The sequence below is a fragment of the Monocercomonoides exilis genome (genome assembly GCF_001643675.1).
Source record: "Monocercomonoides exilis strain PA203 chromosome Unknown scaffold9-1957334, whole genome shotgun sequence".
Lineage (NCBI taxonomy): Eukaryota > Preaxostyla > Oxymonadida > Polymastigidae > Monocercomonoides > Monocercomonoides exilis.
In genome coordinates this window covers 372671-392925 of record NW_027150554.1, presented here as the reverse complement: position 1 = coordinate 392925, position 20255 = coordinate 372671, and the positions used below count along the sequence as shown (strand labels likewise).

At 30.4% G+C, this 20255-nt stretch overlaps 6 protein-coding genes across 6 annotated transcripts; 4 read left to right on the top strand and 2 right to left on the bottom strand.

The window, feature by feature from the left end:
- Positions 1-237: 237 nt before the first annotated feature.
- On the top strand, positions 238-620 carry MONOS_17181 (uncharacterized protein; the record flags this gene model as incomplete). Its single annotated transcript, XM_067870076.1, has 2 exons — positions 238-330; positions 405-620. The coding sequence occupies 2 exons, from the start codon at positions 238-240 to the stop codon at positions 618-620; spliced, it is 309 nt and encodes a 102-aa protein (XP_067732312.1).
- Positions 621-696: 76 nt separating this feature from the next.
- Positions 697-927, bottom strand: MONOS_17180 (uncharacterized protein; the record flags this gene model as incomplete). The annotated part of the gene is made up of 1 exon (XM_067870075.1): positions 697-927. One exon carries the CDS (start codon positions 925-927, stop codon positions 697-699), a length of 231 nt encoding a protein of 76 aa, XP_067732311.1.
- Positions 928-1533: 606 nt separating this feature from the next.
- On the bottom strand, positions 1534-3302 carry MONOS_14725 (uncharacterized protein). The gene is made up of 2 exons (XM_067867552.1): positions 2814-3302; positions 1534-2758 (listed from the first exon to the last, which is right to left on the bottom strand). Exons 1-2 carry the CDS (start codon positions 3240-3242, stop codon positions 1808-1810), a joined length of 1380 nt encoding a protein of 459 aa, XP_067732310.1. The 5' UTR covers positions 3243-3302; the 3' UTR covers positions 1534-1807.
- Positions 3303-16053: 12751 nt separating this feature from the next.
- On the top strand, positions 16054-18035 carry MONOS_15594 (actin-related protein 2). Its single transcript, XM_067868479.1, has 5 exons — positions 16054-16123; positions 16221-16331; positions 16457-16896; positions 16978-17110; positions 17434-18035. Exons 1-5 carry the CDS (start codon positions 16085-16087, stop codon positions 17884-17886), a joined length of 1176 nt encoding a protein of 391 aa, XP_067732309.1. The 5' UTR covers positions 16054-16084; the 3' UTR covers positions 17887-18035.
- A 906-nt stretch (positions 18036-18941) lies between these two features.
- Positions 18942-19478, top strand: MONOS_15593 (uncharacterized protein; the record flags this gene model as incomplete). Its single annotated transcript, XM_067868478.1, has 1 exon — positions 18942-19478. The coding sequence occupies one exon, from the start codon at positions 18942-18944 to the stop codon at positions 19476-19478; it is 537 nt and encodes a 178-aa protein (XP_067732308.1).
- Positions 19479-19594: 116 nt separating this feature from the next.
- On the top strand, positions 19595-20191 carry MONOS_15592 (uncharacterized protein; the record flags this gene model as incomplete). Its single annotated transcript, XM_067868477.1, has 3 exons — positions 19595-19599; positions 19659-19734; positions 19802-20191. 3 exons carry the CDS (start codon positions 19595-19597, stop codon positions 20189-20191), a joined length of 471 nt encoding a protein of 156 aa, XP_067732307.1.
- Positions 20192-20255: the final 64 nt, after the last annotated feature.

Below are 20255 nucleotides of genomic sequence, written 5' to 3'. Positions count from 1 at the left end.
ATCACCTTTTGCATCGTCTTCATCTTCTTCTTCGCCATCATTGTTTTCATGTGCGCCTCCACAACAAATGCTATTCTAATTTTTTTTTATCTTGTCCATTATACTCTTCCTCCTCTTCCTCCTCTTCCTCCTCTACCTCCTCCTCTTCTTCCTTTTCTTCTTCTTCTCCTCCTCCTCCTTTTTCATTTTTCTCTTCTTTGTTGTCATCCATCAATGCATTGTGCAGTTTTTCTGGATATGCATTTGAACTGCTTAACTCTTCCACAGTGGCACATCCCACTCTGCTTCAGCATTTCATATGGCTTCTGTGCGCAGGCTGTGCTGAATGGGGTGAATGGAAGAGAGAGGGGGAAGGAGCTCCTAGGCACGTTGCGTTCATCCACTAAATTTATTACACCGCCAAGGAGCAGAGAGGAATACGAGTTCAAGTGGAAGAGGCAAAGAAGGTGGATTTCAGAAGCAAATTGATCGAAGAGCAGAAGAAATGGAGACAGCAGGAAGAGCCAAAGACGAAGTCGAACATGCACTACGAGTTTTGCACACCGCAAATTGCACTTTCGAACCACGACAAGAACAGGCGGCAACTGAAAGGAGGAGGAGGGACAGGAGAAGAGAAGTAGGAGGTGATGATGAAGACGAATTGCAGCAGACATTCTGCTTGTTCAACAGCGCACTCTCATCTGCCCAGCTGCACACTCAAAACATCACAGCCTCCTCAACATTTGCTACTCCTCCTTTTTCTCCCTTGCTCCACACCCAATTGTCTGCCCCTTCTGTTCTTGTTGGCTCTCCACTTAAGCCCCTCGCACCGTCGCCTCCTGCCGCCCACTCCTCTTCACTCACACAGAAGTCCCTCTGCACATTCAGCCCAAGCTCCGCTGCTTTGTCGAACATGCCTTCATTTTCCTCCTCAAACAATTCATTCATTGGGTTCTATCGCTCTCGAAATGCTGCAGCCAATGGAAGTGCAAGGAATCGCAAAAAGGGAAACAGCAGATAGCAGACGATCAGGCGAATCCCTTCTCTTGGTGTGAATTGAATGACTCAAAAACAACTGGAACATCATCATCTGCAACTGATAGAGTTTCAAGCGGAGGGGCGAATAACATGCATAATCAGACATCTGGAACAATTTCAGCCAAATGAAGTTCATTTTGTGATTTGTTATTGTTTGAAATTTTTTTTCGACCTGTTTGATCGAAAATGTGAAAAATATTGTGAAAAAATAACAAAAAAGAATTAACAAACATTGTGAAAGGAACAATAATATTTTATCACCAAGTGCTTTTCTATTTCGATTGCTTTTGTTGTAATTAAAAGAAGAACATGATTTTTCAGCAATTATTAATCAAAAATAAACTAAAAATCTTGTAAATTATTCATCTAAAGTTTTTTTTTTTTTTTTTGGTTTTGTTTTTAAAAACAAATATATCTGATTCATTAACAAATGCACTTACTGACAAAAAAATGTATTTTCTTGAAACATATTAGAAAATAAATTTTTTAAGAATTATTCTGAAAAGACTGTCTTCATTCCAATCAATTTTTTTTATTCCAATAAAAGGTATTAATGAAAAATAAATATTGATAATTTGTAAAAGCTATTTTCATTCGAATAAATCAATCTATTCCAACTCCATCTTATAAAAAAAGAATCGAAAAATAAATAACAAAAATTATTAAAATAATAAAATTAAAATTAAACCAGAGAGAGCGAGAAAAAAGGAAAGAAAGAAAAAGAAAGAAAAAAGAGAAAGAAATCAAAAATTGAACTTCCGAGACACAATTTGTAACGAATCTCATTTCCTCAAATACTCACAAAATAATCTGAAATATTCAACGGTAATCCACAAAGATATTTTCTGCCAAGAAAAGAAAATATTCCACGATAGCTTGTGATGGCATCTTCGTATCCTTCTTCTTCCATCTTTTCAAGCACTTTTCTTTTCAACCCTTTTCTTTTCTCTTCTTCCATTTCATCTTTTTTCGCTTCGTCTCTCTCTTCTTCCTCCTCTTCTTCCTCCTCTTCAACCTTCTCTTCGTCTCTCTCTTCTTCCTCTTCTTCTTCCTCCTCTTCAACCTTCTCTTCGTCTCTCTCCTCTTCCTCTTCTTCTTCCTCCTCTTCAACCTTCTCTTCTTCTATTTCGTCATCCTCCTCTTCTTCCTCCTCTTTTTTCAGTCTTTCTGAAATAATCACACAAAATATCAGGGCATAACGTGAAATTGTATCGACCAATGTTTGTTGATGAATCTCTTCCAAAACAGCATCAACAGCTCCGCCTCTCAGCAAAGCATCAACTTTCACATTAAAATTTTCTGCTGCATGTTTAAAAAAATAAATGCACTGTTTGCGAATTTCTCTGTTATGATCACTTGCCTCTCCATATACTCTTGCAATGCTTTCAATAATCACAGAATAGTCTTCATTCCATAATTCGAAATCGAAAAAATAATCCATCAACGTTTGCAGCCATCGAATCAAAAGAAGCTCTTCTTTTGTTTCTTTTCTTCTTTTTTCATTTTCTTCTTCTTTTCTCTTCCTATCCACACATTTTGACAGATCTTCAATTTCTCTTCTTGCATCTTCCACAAAATGAAGTTCATTAACAATGGCCGCTACCAAATCCTCATCGTAAAAAGATCGAAAAATCAAAAACAGCCAAGCAGACTGATACGCAAGACGAGTGAGATTGCCGCATTTCTGGTGATATTGGATGATTTCTTTGATTCCATTCGCATACAGCTCATTTTTCACATCCTTAGAAATTAGGAAAAAATCAAAAATACCAAAAAGGAAATTGAAATGCTCATACACATTGAATTGAACTCAAAGCCAGTAATGCCATTTCCACTTCTTTTTGCGTTTCCTCTTCTTCTTCTTTCTTCAATGCAACTTTCAGAAGACAAAATACACACATTAAAATTAATCCTTGTGCGAAATCGAAGCTCAAAGGTATGAAGCATTCATAAAGATCAGCTAAATGCTTTTCATCCTTTTCTTCTTTTTTCTTTTCTTCTTCAATAATCATCTTCTCAAATCTTTTGTTCAACAAAGATTTTTCAAAACTACAAATCCAAATGCTTTTCAGAACATTGCAATATCCAATGTGTTTCAGCAACAAAATTGCATTTCGCATCGAAAGTTTCTCTTCTTCAATCATTTGGTGAATTTTGTTGAACAATTCTTCTGAAAATACAGACTCAAATTTATCCTTATTCATTTCTTCCATTTGTTCATTCATTTCTTCGATTTTCTGTTTCTGTTCTTCTTCATCGCAATCTTCCAGTTCAGAAAACAATTCTTCAATAAAAAAGATAAAAATTGTAACAAACATGTTTCAAATACAACAACAATAACAAACCTGTAACTCTTTTTGATGTGTCATTCAACTGAATTTTCAAAAACGCATCGCAACCAGAAAACAATTTCATTTTGCCATTCACATTGAATTCGCATATGTTTGGATAAATGAAACAGATGAAAAATAAAAACTCAAAAATTGCCTTTAAAATATGTGCGTTCACACCATGTTTTTAGAGCAAGAATCTTTAACAAAGGATTGAGAAGAAGAAAAAAAAAACTTTATCTTCTTTTGTTTGCTGTTATGGATATTATGAACAAAAAATTATCGAAGACGGAAATATTCCCTGTTAAAATAAAAGAATGATGAATGAAATATTTTTGAGGAATGCCTTCAATTATAACCTGTGGCGATAACAGGCAATGATAACATTTTATGTGCTTTGAAATTTTTAATTGGAATTTTTTTGTATTTAGTCTGCCACGAAGGAGCAAAAATTTAATTGCAAAAGAAAATAATATGAATGTTTATCCTTTTTAAATCCTATTTATTCTGAAGATATTTCCACTGAATCATTTATTTATTCCAAGAATCTGACAAATTGTTTTATTGGCCAATCTTTGCTTTTCAGAGTGGAATTTCAAGTGAGGAAAGTTTGTGCAGTATCTTCTGTTCAAGAAGAAGATATTGGATGACCGTTGGATTTTGTTTAATTTTTCGATGATAAATGATGGAATTGAAAAGATAATAATGGTATTTCTTTTCCTCGAAAAGTCAAAAGTCGACTCCTTTGAAGGAGAAATGACATCTTAAAAGGTGATTAAGCGAATTAGATGATGAAACAATTTAAAACCGAAGGAATAATGAATTTTTATTTGAGGAAAATGAGCTTTGTTCAAAAGAATAAAAACGAAAATGACTTAAGCAACGTTCTGAAGGTTTGCTGTTGTTCTTTTTTTGAAGTGATTGTTCTTTTTTTTTTATTTGTAGGGACTTTGAAAGAATGAGAAATTTGATAATTCATGTGAAGAATGAGAAGAAATAAATTTTCTACAGATGCAACAAAGATGGACCAATTCTTAGAACTTCGATTTGGATGGTGAATGACAACTTTTTAGAGAAGGGCTTTCATTTTTTGCTTGTAATTTCAATCAAATCGATTGAAAAGGCAAGAAAATGGAAAAATTAACATCTCATTATTTCATGTTCAGCTGAATCGACAGGAAAACGTTGTGAAAATTCATCAGTCGAAAATTTCACATGCGTCAACATCATTCAATCTAATTGCGCGCCAATTGCAACAGAAACATTTCAATGGCCAATGACTGTTTCATTCAACACAAAAAATGTTTTTTCTGATAGCACTGTTAATTTTGGTGATTCTCGTTTTGCTGAATATTCTGCTGGAAATACAGCTGACTTCTTCTCATTTGGCTCAATTTTACCACAAGCCACTCCGACAGAGAGAGGAATTTTATTCGCAATATCTGCTCATCTTCTTCTTCATATTTTATTGCTTTCATCCGTATTTGGCAATCTTCTTCAGCATCGTCTTCGTCTTCTTCCTTCTTTGGGATACCAAATGAGTGTATATTGAGTGAATTTGCACAAAGTCCATTCTTTTTGAGCATTGCTCGAAAAGACATCGCTTTTGGAGATTCTTTTATTGGAAAATGTTAATAACCTTTTACTCAACGCAGATGAATGAAACAAGGAGTAGATGGCAAAAAATAAAAAAATTACACAGAGAAGACAAGGAAATCAGTCCAACCGAAAAGAGAGACAAGTCACTTTCACAGAAATGCATCTGTAACAGCTTCTTCATCTTCATCGAGTTTTTGTTTGGAGAATTATCGTCATGTTCTGATAGAACAACTATTTTCTCTCTAATCCAATCTGAAACAACTTCATTTGAAGGATATTCGAAGTTGAAGAGCAGAAGCAGGCTATTGGATGGCATTTTGTATCTTCATAATCTTCTTCTTATTCTCAATTGTGTTTGATGATTTTTGTTTCACCCTTATAGTAGCTTCTTCATTTCATTTCACTTCAAATTTAACTTCTGCGCTTATCTTCTGTTCATTCAATGAAATGCCGCTAATTTCAGTTATTTCGGAATTATGTAGGGTTACACTTTTACTCTGACCTATATTTTTACCCCCACCCTTTTTTTTGTGGAGCTGGCTACAGCTTAATACAAGCTTGTAGCCAACAAAAAATAACTAGAAATGTTTATTTTAATAAATTTAAGTTATACAGAAAAAATTTTTTAACGAAAAATTTTTAACTTTGAGATCTCGGTATTTTTTAATTTTATTTTTTGATCATAAAATTGATGGTCTTTCCATGAATATAACATTCTGGAAGTTTTAAGCTACATCAACATTACACCTCATATCCTTTTTATTGTTTTTATAACTTTTCACATTTCACAAATTTCTTTTTCACCTGTTTTCTCATTTCATCGACTTTTCGAAAAAATGAAATTATGTAAAGAACGGTGAATTTTAAGAAAAAATTTTTATATTATCCCAAATATATATTAAAATGTTAATTACGAAGATATTCAAAAAAGTTTTGCAAATTTGATTTCAAACAGAAAAATGAAAAACATCAATTTCGGAATATTTGATTTTTTCAGCCAGTAACATTTTTTCTACAAAAAATTATATGTGTGTCCAACAATATATTGAGTTTAAAATGAGATGCAGCTCACAAAATTTAAAAATTGTTTTTTTACACTAAATAATTTCATTTTTTCGAAAAGTCGATGAAATGAGAAAACAGGTGAAAAAGAAATTTGTGAAATGTGAAAAGTTATAAAAACAATAAAAAGGATATGAGGTGTAATGTTGATGTAGCTTAAAACTTCCAGAATGTTATATTCATGGAAAGACCATCAATTTTATGATCAAAAAATAAAATTAAAAAATACCGAGATCTCAAAGTTAAAAATTTTTCGTTAAAAAATTTTTTCTGTATAACTTAAATTTATTAAAATAAACATTTCTAGTTATTTTTTGTTGGCTACAAGCTTGTATTAAGCTGTAGCCAGCTCCACAAAAAAAAGGGTGGGGGTAAAAATATAGGTCAGAGTAAAAGTGTAACCCTATGCAATAAGTTCTCCTCTTTGTTCATTGCTCGCTCGTTCATATCTCATCTCTTTTATCATCTTCTCTATTCTTTGGCTTAGCTTTGTGCACTTCCCCCGGTTTCCTCAGTATTCTCTAATTATCTGGAATCTCATCAAATTTGAAAGCAGAAAGGAAGAACCAGTGAAGAAGATGATGATTTCTCAGATATGTGTGAATGTGAAGAAGAAGAAGAAGAAGAAGAAGAAGAAGAAGAAGAAGAAGAAAGAAGATATTGAAAATAAAGGAAGAAATGATGAAGGTAAGCTGGCAGTTTTCTATCGTTAAGTTCGTCAACATCATCAGTTGTTTCAGGAATAGTCTCTCTCTCTCTCTTTTTTTTTTTTGATTCTTTTTTTTCTTTCATTTTCAAATCTGACGACACTGTGTTTGAAGAAGATTGCTGGATATTTGGCAATGTATCCAAATCCGTAAATTAATAGGGTGATTTATAAACCCGAACATTTTCATAAACCCGGTTATTTTTTTTGTTCGTTGAAACAGAGTAAATACAACATGAAAATACAAAAAACAAACTTTTATATGTTTATTTTACTATTTAATGAAAGTACTAAAATTTTTTTGTTTCAATTTTTGTTTTTGATGAAGATCAAAGGAATTTTTAATTTATTTTTGATCATTTGTTTTGTCCGTTTCGGACTATCTTTCTTTTTCTGTCAATTTTTAGGTATAATGTCATTAAATATACATAACGAAGTTTTATTGTTTCAAATATTTTTTGTTTTTTCTAATTTTTTCGATTGTTTTTCACATTTCATCGTTTTTGACAAAAAATATGAAAAAATGAAAATTGAGAGTTGTACAATATTTTTTACATATTAAATATGATGTGCATGAAAAGAAAAAGGTTTGCATAAAGCATATACCGGGTTAAAAATTTGTGAAATGTTGTTGTTTTCATTACACTCATCAAATATTGAAAATGATAAAAATACTAATTTTGTTTACAAATAAATTTAAAATGACTAATAATGAAGAATATCAATGCATTGTTAGCTTATTTACATGACATCGTAATCAGTGATTCTTCAAATCAAATATAAGTTCAGAAAATTTCATTTTTTCACACTTTTTGTCAAAAACGATGAAATGTGAAAAACAATAGAAAAAATAGATAAAAACATAAAACATTTCGAACAGTAAAACTTCATTATGTATGTTTTATGACCTTGTAATTAAAAACAAACAAAAAATGAAAGTTGATTCAAAACGAACAAAACAAATGATCAAAAATAAATTAAAAATTCCTTTGATCTTCATCAAAAACAAAAATTGAAACAAAAAAATTTTAGTACTTTCATTAAATAGTAAAATAAACATATAAAAGTTTGTTTTTTGTATTTTCATGTTGTATTTACTCTGTTTCAACGAACAAAAAAAATAACCGGGTTTATGAAAATGTTCGGGTTTATAAATCACCCTATTAATTTACGGATTTGGATACATTGCCAAATATCCAGCAATCTTCTTCAAACACAGTGTCGTCAGATTTGAAAATGAAAGAAAAAAAAGAATCAAAAAAAAAAAAGAGAGAGAGAGAGACTATTCCTGAAACAACTGATGATGTTGACGAACTTAACGATAGAAAACTGCCAGCTTACCTTCATCATTTCTTCCTTTATTTTCAATATCTTCTTTCTTCTTCTTCTTCTTCTTCTTCTTCTTCTTCTTCTTCACATTCACACATATCTGAGAAATCATCATCTTCTTCACTGGTTCTTCCTTTCTGCTTTCAAATTTGATGAGATTCCAGATAATTAGAGAATACTGAGGAAACCGGGGGAAGTGCACAAAGCTAAGCCAAAGAATAGAGAAGATGATAAAAGAGATGAGATATGAACGAGCGAGCAATGAACAAAGAGGAGAACTTATTGCATAGGGTTACACTTTTACTCTGACCTATATTTTTACCCCCACCCTTTTTTTTGTGGAGCTGGCTACAGCTTAATACAAGCTTGTAGCCAACAAAAATAACTAGAAATGTTTATTTTAATAAATTTAAGTTATACAGAAAAAATTTTTAACGAAAAATTTTTAACTTTGAGATCTCGGTATTTTTTAATTTTATTTTTGATCATAAAATTGATGGTCTTTCCATGAATATAACATTCTGGAAGTTTTAAGCTACATCAACATTACACCTCATATCCTTTTTATTGTTTTTATAACTTTTCACATTTCACAAATTTCTTTTTCACCTGTTTTCTCATTTCATCGACTTTTCGAAAAAATGAAATTATTTAGTGTAAAAAAACAATTTTTAAATTTTGTGAGCTGCATCTCATTTTAAACTCAATATATTGTTGGACACACATATAATTTTTTGTAGAAAAAATGTTACTGGCTGAAAAAATCAAATATTCCGAAATTGATGTTTTTCATTTTTCTGTTTGAAATCAAATTTGCAAAACTTTTTTGAATATCTTCGTAATTAACATTTTAATATATATTTGGGATAATATAAAAATTTTTTCTTAAAATTCACCGTTCTTTACATAATTTCATTTTTTCGAAAAGTCGATGAAATGAGAAAACAGGTGAAAAAGAAATTTGTGAAATGTGAAAAGTTATAAAAACAATAAAAAGGATATGAGGTGTAATGTTGATGTAGCTTAAAACTTCCAGAATGTTATATTCATGGAAAGACCATCAATTTTATGATCAAAAAATAAAATTAAAAAATACCGAGATCTCAAAGTTAAAAATTTTTCGTTAAAAAATTTTTTCTGTATAACTTAAATTTATTAAAATAAACATTTCTAGTTATTTTTTGTTGGCTACAAGCTTGTATTAAGCTGTAGCCAGCTCCACAAAAAAAAGGGTGGGGGTAAAAATATAGGTCAGAGTAAAAGTGTAACCCTATGCAATAAGTTCTCCTCTTTGTTCATTGCTCGCTCGTTCATATCTCATCTCTTTTATCATCTTCTCTATTCTTTGGCTTAGCTTTGTGCACTTCCCCCGGTTTCCTCAGTATTCTCTAATTATCTGGAATCTCATCAAATTTGAAAGCAGAAAGGAAGAACCAGTGAAGAAGATGATGATTTCTCAGATATGTGTGAATGTGAAGAAGAAGAAGAAGAAGAAGAAGAAGAAGAAGAAGAAGAAAGAAGATATTGAAAATAAAGGAAGAAATGATGAAGGTAAGCTGGCAGTTTTCTATCGTTAAGTTCGTCAACATCATCAGTTGTTTCAGGAATAGTCTCTCTCTCTCTCTTTTTTTTTTTTGATTCTTTTTTTTCTTTCATTTTCAAATCTGACGACACTGTGTTTGAAGAAGATTGCTGGATATTTGGCAATGTATCCAAATCCGTAAATTAATAGGGTGATTTATAAACCCGAACATTTTCATAAACCCGGTTATTTTTTTTGTTCGTTGAAACAGAGTAAATACAACATGAAAATACAAAAAACAAACTTTTATATGTTTATTTTACTATTTAATGAAAGTACTAAAATTTTTTTGTTTCAATTTTTGTTTTTGATGAAGATCAAAGGAATTTTTAATTTATTTTTGATCATTTGTTTTGTCCGTTTCGGACTATCTTTCTTTTTCTGTCAATTTTTAGGTATAATGTCATTAAATATACATAACGAAGTTTTATTGTTTCAAATATTTTTTGTTTTTTCTAATTTTTTCGATTGTTTTTCACATTTCATCGTTTTTGACAAAAAATATGAAAAAATGAAAATTGAGAGTTGTACAATATTTTTTACATATTAAATATGATGTGCATGAAAAGAAAAAGGTTTGCATAAAGCATATACCGGGTTAAAAATTTGTGAAATGTTGTTGTTTTCATTACACTCATCAAATATTGAAAATGATAAAAATACTAATTTTGTTTACAAATAAATTTAAAATGACTAATAATGAAGAATATCAATGCATTGTTAGCTTATTTACATGACATCGTAATCAGTGATTCTTCAAATCAAATATAAGTTCAGAAAATTTCATTTTTTCACACTTTTTGTCAAAAACGATGAAATGTGAAAAACAATAGAAAAAATAGATAAAAACATAAAACATTTCGAACAGTAAAACTTCATTATGTATGTTTTATGACCTTGTAATTAAAAACAAACAAAAAATGAAAGTTGATTCAAAACGAACAAAACAAATGATCAAAAATAAATTAAAAATTCCTTTGATCTTCATCAAAAACAAAAATTGAAACAAAAAAATTTTAGTACTTTCATTAAATAGTAAAATAAACATATAAAAGTTTGTTTTTTGTATTTTCATGTTGTATTTACTCTGTTTCAACGAACAAAAAAAATAACCGGGTTTATGAAAATGTTCGGGTTTATAAATCACCCTAAATATGTTCAAACAAATGAATTGAAAGAAATGAAGTGGAATTGAAGATTTACTAGAAGAATTTGATTTGTAAAGCAAATGAAGAAGTAGATATCAACAATGGAAATCCAGAAATAGCATTTTAACTCAGTTTTGAATAAAGCACACAGAAAAATGAATCTCTTATGAGAACTAAACAGATACAAGGTAATCGGATAGAATCTTTGAGTAGCCATGCTTTTTTTTCATTTTATGAAGAATAACATATTTTTCGATGTTAATGTCTTCGTATCCTTCTTCTTCCATCCTTTCGAATAATCGTCTTTTCAATCCTTTTCGTCTTGCTTCATCTTCATCTTTTTCCATCTTTCCATTCAGTTTTTTGTAATTTCTCTGAAAAGTATCAACATATTCTCGAAGTTCAACCTATTCACATTCGAAATGGCGGCTTCCTCCAAAATGGCATCAACCACCCCGCCTTTCAACAAGTCATCTACCTTCACTGCATTGTTCTTCGCCATTGATACAAGCAGAAAAATGCATTGGTTGTAAATATTTTTGTAATTATCCTTTGCCAATCGAAATACTTGCACAATGCTTCCAACAAGCTCAATATGATCTTCATTTTCCTGTTGGAACGCATAAAAATAACAGTCCAACATTTGCAGCCACCTCATCAATATCAACTCTTCTTCCTTTTCTTTTTCTCCTTTTTTGTTTTCCTTTTCTTGCCATTCCAGTCCATGCCTCCCAGAAATTTCTTCAATTCTTCTTTTGCTTCCTTTACAAAATGCAGCTCGTTAAGTATTTCGTTTTCCATCTCTCTTTCTAATTGTAACTCATCCGCAACAGCGTTGGCCAATTTTCTTTCGTAGCGTAATCTATTGATTGCAAATGACTATGCAGACTGATATGCCAGCTGAGTAAGATTGCGATGTTCCTGATGACATTTGATAATTTCTTTAATCTCATTTGCGTACAGCCCTTTTTCTATTTTCTGTTTAAAAATTGATATAAAAAATCAACAGATAAAGCAAAATGTTTTGCATGCCTCCAAAGTCATTGTGTTACTCAACGCCAGAAATGCCGTTTCCACTTCTTTTTGCGTTTCTTCGTTTTCCTCTTTTTTCAAAACAACTTTCAAAAGGCAAGGTACGAAAATTGAAAGCAAATCATCCATTGTGCATTCATCATTCAACAAAAGATAGCAATCGGAAAGATCAGTCAAAAGCGTTTCATTCTTTTCTTCTTTTTTCTCGTATTCTTCAACATCTATTTCTTCGATTCTTTCACGCAGCAATGAATTATCAAAAGAAAAAAGAGAAAATCTTTTCAGTGATTTGCAATATCCAGTCTGTTTCAACAACAAAATTGCATTATCTAATGATAATTTCTTTTCTTCAACCATTTTGACCATTTCGTTGAAAAAAATTGTTGAAAAAATCGAATCAAATTCATCTTCCTTCATTTCCTCAACTAGTCCATTCATTTCAATATCTTTTTGTTTCTGTGCATCCTCGCTGCGATTTTCTAGTTCAGAAAACAATTCTGTAAAAATAAAAATAAAAGATGCATCGTTAAAAAATCCAATAGAAACAGTATTTGCAAACTGGAGAAACTTTCTGAAACGCTATTCCATTGTTCCCCCATAAATATGCGGCGTTCGGGATGCATCTGCACTTTTTACAAAATTTTTCTTATCTCATGTAGCATGATTTTAAAAATAATAAAATGATAATTCAGTCTAGCATTCATAATTGCCATATGAGCGTTCAAACTTCCATTTGTGCTTTAGTGTTTTTTACTGGATATAATATAGAAAACTGAAAATTTATTATTTTAACTATATGGGTGATTATTTTTGAAATCAAATTTTTTCATACAAAAATTTTGGTACAAAAAATTTCAAGAATACAAATAAAAAAAAAATCGGAAAGTGAAAAGGCTAATTGAATACATTTTAATTTTTGATTCGGAAAAACTATTTGTTTTGAAAACAATTGTCATGCTTTTTCTCTTTTGAATAAAAATTTTCTTTCAAAAAACAAATAATCTTTGAAAAATCAACACACCGAAAAAAGATATGATTTCATAAATAATCACCCATATTGACAGGAGTGTTTTGATCAAATTATTCATACAGATATCGCAAAAAATACCGGACATCGCACAAAATACCGGACAAGATCGATTTCATAAAAACTGCAAGAGGAATATTTCTGACAATTTTCCTCAAAATATATCTCATCAATACAAATTCATTTGATATACTAAACCTTCAAAATAGCTTCATTTATGTTCAGAATACTTTTTTTAACAATTTGGAAAAATAGGATTTTGAGTTTCTCCGAGATTTTAAATATAATTTTCTCTGAGCACAAATGAAGATATTTTGAAGGTTTAGTATATCAAATGAGTTTGTATTGATGAGATATATTTCGAGGAAATTTTACAGAATTTTTCCTCTTTCGGTTGTTGTGAAATCGATCTTGTCCGGTATTTTGTGCGATGTCCGGTATTTTATGCGATATCTGTATTGGGATAATATTTTATGTTTTATGAATATTGTTCACTGCAGTTTTTTGAAAGATTTTTAACGATTTTTTGTTTTATTGCATTCAATATTGCACGATAATGTCAGAATATTAATCAAACGATTACAGAAAAAGCTAGAAACAAATTATTGAATTTTTCATAAATGAATGAATTTTGTCCCAATTGGATAAAAATTATTTGTTTTATAAATTTAACAAATCTTCCGTTAAACAAATAAATATATCGTATTTCCCAAATTAATTCTCTGCGAAATTTTTTTTTGTTATAGAAATGTTTGAATATTTGATTTATCAATTGATTATGAAATATTTTTTGACGCAGCAAACATGTCAAATTTTTTTTCTAATATAGAGATTATGTTGTTAGTGAACGTTTTTTCGCTATTAACAAACTTTATTTGAATTTATCTGAAAAAAAATAATTTGAAAAAAACGATGAAACTTGTTCGAAATTTAAATCATTTGTTCAAAGTTTCTGATTTTGTTCTTCACTTTTTTTTCGCTTGGGACGAAATGTGGAACTTCAAACTTTTTTATTGAAAAAATTGCTATCTTGACTTTTTTTGTATCAAAAAAAGAAAAATAAAAGCGGTTCATTTTTTTGTGTTCGAATAAACAGTACGTGCAAAAAAAACTGTGTAGGATCGTTTTCTAAATAAGCGGTTAAAGAATAAATTTGATATTTATATAAAACATATCTTATCTATACCAACTCATTTTGGGAAAAACATTTGACTTCAAGCTTTCACATTGGAATATAATGCACTTTTTATTGATTTTTTGTGATAAAAAATATGGAAAAAATGGGTTCATTTATTGAAATACATGTGATAACACAAAACAACATGTTGTGATTTAAACGATACCTGTTTGTTGATAAGAAAAGCCAACTTATTAAGAAATCTGAAAATGATTGAAAAAGTTATGAGAGAATTAATTTTTATGTTCTTTGTGCATAAAAAGCTTGAAAGTTCATATTTTCCCCCATTTGATGAACGAATCTTTCATTTTCGTGTCAACTGAATTTTTTCACAAAAAAAAAAAAAAAAAAAAAAAAAATATATATATATATATATATATATTCAAGAATCTCCAATTCCGATTTCTTTGAAATTAAAATAATAATTTATTGAAATATTCAGCCTGCGTGAAAAAGATACTCCCACAACCAAATGAGTTTTGATAATTTTGAAAATATTTTGTGGAAAATTATCGGAACTATTCCTCTTGAAATTATTGAAAAAACGATCTTGTCAAGTATTTTGTTTTATGTCCTGAATTTTTATTTAACTTTTCATGTCACAAAACAAACTTATGTAGAATAAACGGTACCTGTTTGCAACACCATTAATGATACAAATTAATAAAACTTCTTATTCAAAATTTATTAAATTGAGTTTTTTTCGAAAATATTTTTCTTGTAAAATCGGTTTTTGGCTGAATGTTAGAAAGTGATTAAAATATAATATTTTTTCATTATTAATAAAAAGGTTGAAAAATTGAACCTCTAAAATTATTATTTGTGAATAAACATGAAAATTTCTGTTTTTTCAGAAAAAAATCATCATCCATGAAATCGGATAATTTTTCAAATGAATTCATTTCCTATTGTTAGATTGTGAATGATTAAATCGAAAATTTTTATAACATAAAAATTCAAGTGCTGGAAACAAAAATTTGTCAAATTTGAAATTATCCATTTGAATTCAATAATAATTCTTCATTTGTTTTTTGTTGTTCCCAGCACTTGAATTTTTGTGTTTTAAAAATTTTCGATTTAATCATTCACAATCTAACAATAGGAAATGAATTCATTTGAAAAATTATCCGATTTCATGAATGATGATTTTTTTCTGAAAAAACAGAAATTTTCATGTTTATTCACAAATAATAATTTTAGAGGTTCAATTTTTCAACCTTTTTATTAATAATGAAAAAATATTATATTTTAATCACTTTCTAACATTCAGCCAAAAACCAATTTATCACAATAAAATTTTTGTTAAAAAATACTGAATTTTATTAATTTTGAATAAGAAGTTTTCCAATTTCGAATAAAAAGTTTAACAATTTTGAATAATTAGTTTAACAACTTTGAATAATAAATGGTGTATGCAAAATATTTTTCAAATGGGCTAATTATTATTTTTGCAACAATATATTCTTTTTTACAAAGATTATTATTCGAAAATAAGGTTTGAAGTTAATTATATGAAAACAATTAATTGAAAATTCTTGAAAGAAATAATCGTGTTTTGCATTTTAAACAAACATCGGCTTTTGAAACAATTATGATTCGATTGACTGAAATAAAAATATAACTCGACCAAACAAATAAAGCATTTTAATAATTCACACACCACTTAAAGTTTTAATTTATTGAATAATAACCCGTTTGTATCAAAAAAACAATCAAAGAAGTTTTTCAATAATAAATTACACATATACTCATTTTTCATGAATCTAATTTTTAACCTTTGGATTTCAAATATATCAATATTCGTTCTTTTTCTTTTTCTTCTTTTCTTTTTTCTGACTAAATTTTTTTTTTTTTTATTAGAATTTTCATTTTTTTTTTTTTTTTTGGATGGTTTTCAACCACAGTTATCATAAACATTTTAATGATACAAATAACCAAATGCGCTATTAAAACAAATACTTATCTTTTTTATTTGCACACTTTCATGTTGAGTCAGATGATCATGAAAGTTGTATTCCAAATTTTTGTCAATTCACATCCTAAAATGGGTCAGATCGATTGATCACAATAATCAGATGGAGAAGAAGATAGTAGTTGTAGATCAGGGAACAGGCGTATGTGAATGTAATTATTGAGAGATTCAATTTCGTTTAATTTATGGTGATTATTGACTGATTGTTAATCTACTCAAATTGCTTTTGTAATTTCTAGTATGTGAAATGCGGCTTTGTTGGAGAAAAAATTCCAAGCCATATTTTTCATTCTATGGTTGGACGTCCAATGATTCGTTCTGATGAAATGATTGATAACATTAAACTCAAGGCTTGCAACTTTTTCTTTTTCTATTATTTGATAAATCATTATATATTTTCCCCGATTATTCAATTTATTACCAATTATTTAATTCCTTACATGCTTTTTGTCATTAACTTTTTTATTTGAAACAGGATGTTATGTGCGGATCTGAATGCGCTGCTCTTCGATCAATGCTTCAAATCTCTTATCCGATTGTTAATGGAATTATAAGAAATTGGGAAGATATGTACCATCTTTGGGATTATACATTCTACGAAAGACTTAAAGTTGATCCAAAAGAATACAAAATTCTTTTAACTGAAGCTGCAATGAATCCACGAGAAAACAGAAAGAAAATGCTTGAAACAATGTTCGAACGTTATGGCTTTCAAGCGGTTCATGTTGCAACTCAAGCTTTGCTGACTTTATATGCCCAAGGTCTTATGACTGGTGTTGTGCTGGACTCTGGAGATGGTGTTACCCATATCATTCCAGTGTTCCAATCTTATGGGTTAAATCATTGCATAAAGAGATTAGATATTGCAGGACGTGATGTCACCAAGCATCTCATTGAACTGCTTAGGCTAAGAGGGTTTGCCAACTTTTTGCTTTATTGAAGTGATTTTTATTTTCGATGCAATTGAATATTTATTCTTCTTTTTTTTCCAACCAGCTATGCATTCAATCGTACAGCTGATTTTGAAACAGTTGGCCAAATTAAAGAGAAATATTGCTACGTCGGACTTGATCTTCGCCTGGAAGAGCAATTGGCTTCTGAAACAACAACGCTCGACGAAACATATGAGGTTTTCCTTATCTATTTATATTTGGTTTCGATAATTGTGCTTTTGAACATTTTTTTTCCGCAAACATTTTATGATAATCCTCATATAACTCTATATTTCCACCTTCCTTTATTCCTTCCTTCCTTCCTTCTCTCTCTCTCTCTCTCTTTTTCTTCTTCTTCTTCTTCTTCTTCTTCTTATTATTATTATTATTCTTCTTCTTCTTTTCTTTTTTCTTTTTTCTTTTTCTTTTTCTTTTTCTTTTTCTTTTTCTTTTTTTTTTCTATTAATTCTTTCTTTCTTCCACAACTTCTTTATTGCTATGCACGTATATATATATATAGCTTCCTGATGGTCGTATAATTAAAATCGGGCGTGAGCGTTTTATGGCGCCCGAGTGTCTGTTCCAGCCGCGTCTGCTTGACATTGAGGCAGACGGTGTGGCCAAGCAGGTGTTCAGCTGCATCAACGACGCCGATGTCGATCTCCGGAAGCAGCTGTACAGCTCCATTGTGCTCAGCGGAGGCACCACAATGTTCCCTGGCTTCCCCACCAGGCTGCAGAAGGAGCTGGAGATGCTGTACATGACGAAGGTGATGAAGATGCCGGCAGCAGAAGCCAGCAAGTCGCACCCGACGTCCATCCAGATTCAGATCGAGGACCCGCCCAGAAGGAAGTACTTTGTGTTCTCTGGAGGGTCTGTCCTGGCTGAGGTTGGAGACAAAGACCCCACATTCTGGCTAACGAAGAAGGAATACGACGAAAAGGGCGCTGATTATCTTTTGTCTAAGCAATAACTGGATGCTGATTATTTCTCCCCATGTCACACTTCTTGTTAATGTCTTCGAGAGTAATGCAACATTTGATGTGGTACCGTTTTTTTCCTTTATTCCACATGTGTTGACTATCAATTTTTTAAAAACATGCTATATTCTGAGAGTTTTAATTTGTTATTTAAAGACAAAAAGCTTAAGAAAAATGCAACAAACGAACGATAAAAATTTGGGAGAGATTGATTCAAATAGTGAAATATAAACTCGAATAATTGTTTCAAAATGATTGATCTTTCCCAAGTTATTGTTTAATTCTCATAAAAAAATATAAATCTCCTCTTGTAGGATGATTTTTCGTTTTAAAACATCTCGCGATAATTTAATTCGCATTGATCTTGATCCGAACTCATACATTAAGGAAATAAAAGTTCTTTTGGCTGAGGCCATAGGATATTCTCCAGAATTGTTCGTTTTGGTTACAGACCATCAAATAATAAGGGAAGACATTCAACTGAAAAACGCATTAGAAGTGTGAATTGCTGCGTTATATCAGAATTTATTTTAAAAAAAATTTCCAGGACTTATCTGCACCAATTTCATTTGTTCTTCTTTCTGAGCTTCAAAAAGAATCCCCAAAGTTAGTTGAGCGTTTACAGGCAACTGCCCCCAAACAAAAAGAATCATTCACAAAGCATCCGTTTTCAGGAGCTACGGCGTCAAAATGCCACTTTCTTCCATCAAGCACAACTCTCGTCACTTCATCATATCATTGGAAAGCATCACAACTTCCTCCTTTTCTTCACATGTTATGCCATCATCATCAACTACAAAATTTACAAAGTGTTGTTCAAAAGTTTCCCGAATCTCTTCAAATAATTTTGGATTTCATTTTATCTTCTGTTCCAGCATTAGCCAAAGAGATTTCGCAATATCAAAATGCTTTTTTATCAATGCTTATCGATGGAATTGAAATGGATGAGACCGAATGTGAGATTAGCAAATTTATAAATCAAACTGTTTCAAAAAAGAAGCAAGAAGTTCCAATTATTCATGAACCTCAATCAAGATCCATTTTTACGATGGAAGAGGAAGCAAAGATAAGATGGATGAAAGAAAAAACTGGGCTTTCTACAATCAAATGTGCACAAGCGTTTTTTAACCTCAAAGCATCCAAACAAAGTTTGAAAGAATGGGTTGCAAACAATTCACAAAGAGACAACGAGGCTTCTTCATCGGATAAGCCATCTACTGCACCAACTTCCGATCAATCGGAAGATTTTGAATCCACACCTCAAACTCAACCTCAAACTCAGCATAAAACTCAATCACAATCCCAATCACAATCCCAACCACAAACTTTAACTTCCATTTCGACCATTCATAACACTTCGCAAAAAGAAGCTCCGAAACAACCTGCTCAAATTCGAAATGAATGCCTAAAAATTACAATCAAAGATGAATTGAAAATTAGAGAGATTAAAAAAGAAACAGATACATCATTGTCACTTGCAACACAATATTATCTTCAAAATGATAGAAACAAGGATAAAGCCATCGAAAGCATTATGAAAAAGAAAGACGAACCAACAAAATATGTGTTAAGTGATAATACATAAATATCTAAACTTTGTTCAGTTTTAATTTTTTCTTTGCCCTTTATTATTTTTTTCTTTCAACAGTTTATATTGCGTTATTAACTCTTTAATTGTTGTTTTATATATCTTAGCATAAAATGAAGTGTGAAGATTTTAATTAGATTTATTCAATTTTCTATTATTTATGTCATATTTTTTAAGTTCCATTACAAATGCTCAAATACTTTACACAGCAAAATATACAACTTCTCCACCTAGTAAAGGGCCAACAGCTTGGGTATATATGTTCTAATTGATATTTTCTTGATCTCATATTTTTTATTTTCCGTATAAATTCATATAAGGATAACGCTGAACGATTTATTCCATATGCAAAAGAATTGGAAGCAGCTATGGAAGAAGAGAGAATTTTGAAAGAAAAACTCAAACATTACTATACAAGACCTAAGACGCTTCCAGTGAGAATGCAAACATCATCTAAAAAGAAATCATCGAATCGCCCACAACAAATTGTTAAGAAACAAAAAAGGAAAACAAAGCAAGCGCTTAACATTTCATGTTCCACACAGCGTCAACCAGACTTAAAATACAGCGTTTCTACTCCCTTACCTTTGTCATATCCAGTTTTCACTTCACATTCTCTTTCATTCACGTCGAAACATAAGCCAGTCGTTGTTTATTCTCCTACTCAACCAGAGTATTATTTTGACGGAATAGCACGTGCAACAAATTAATAGAAACTTTTTCCTTTTCTTTCCATTTCACTTTTAATCATATTGTTTTATTAATTATTTGTGT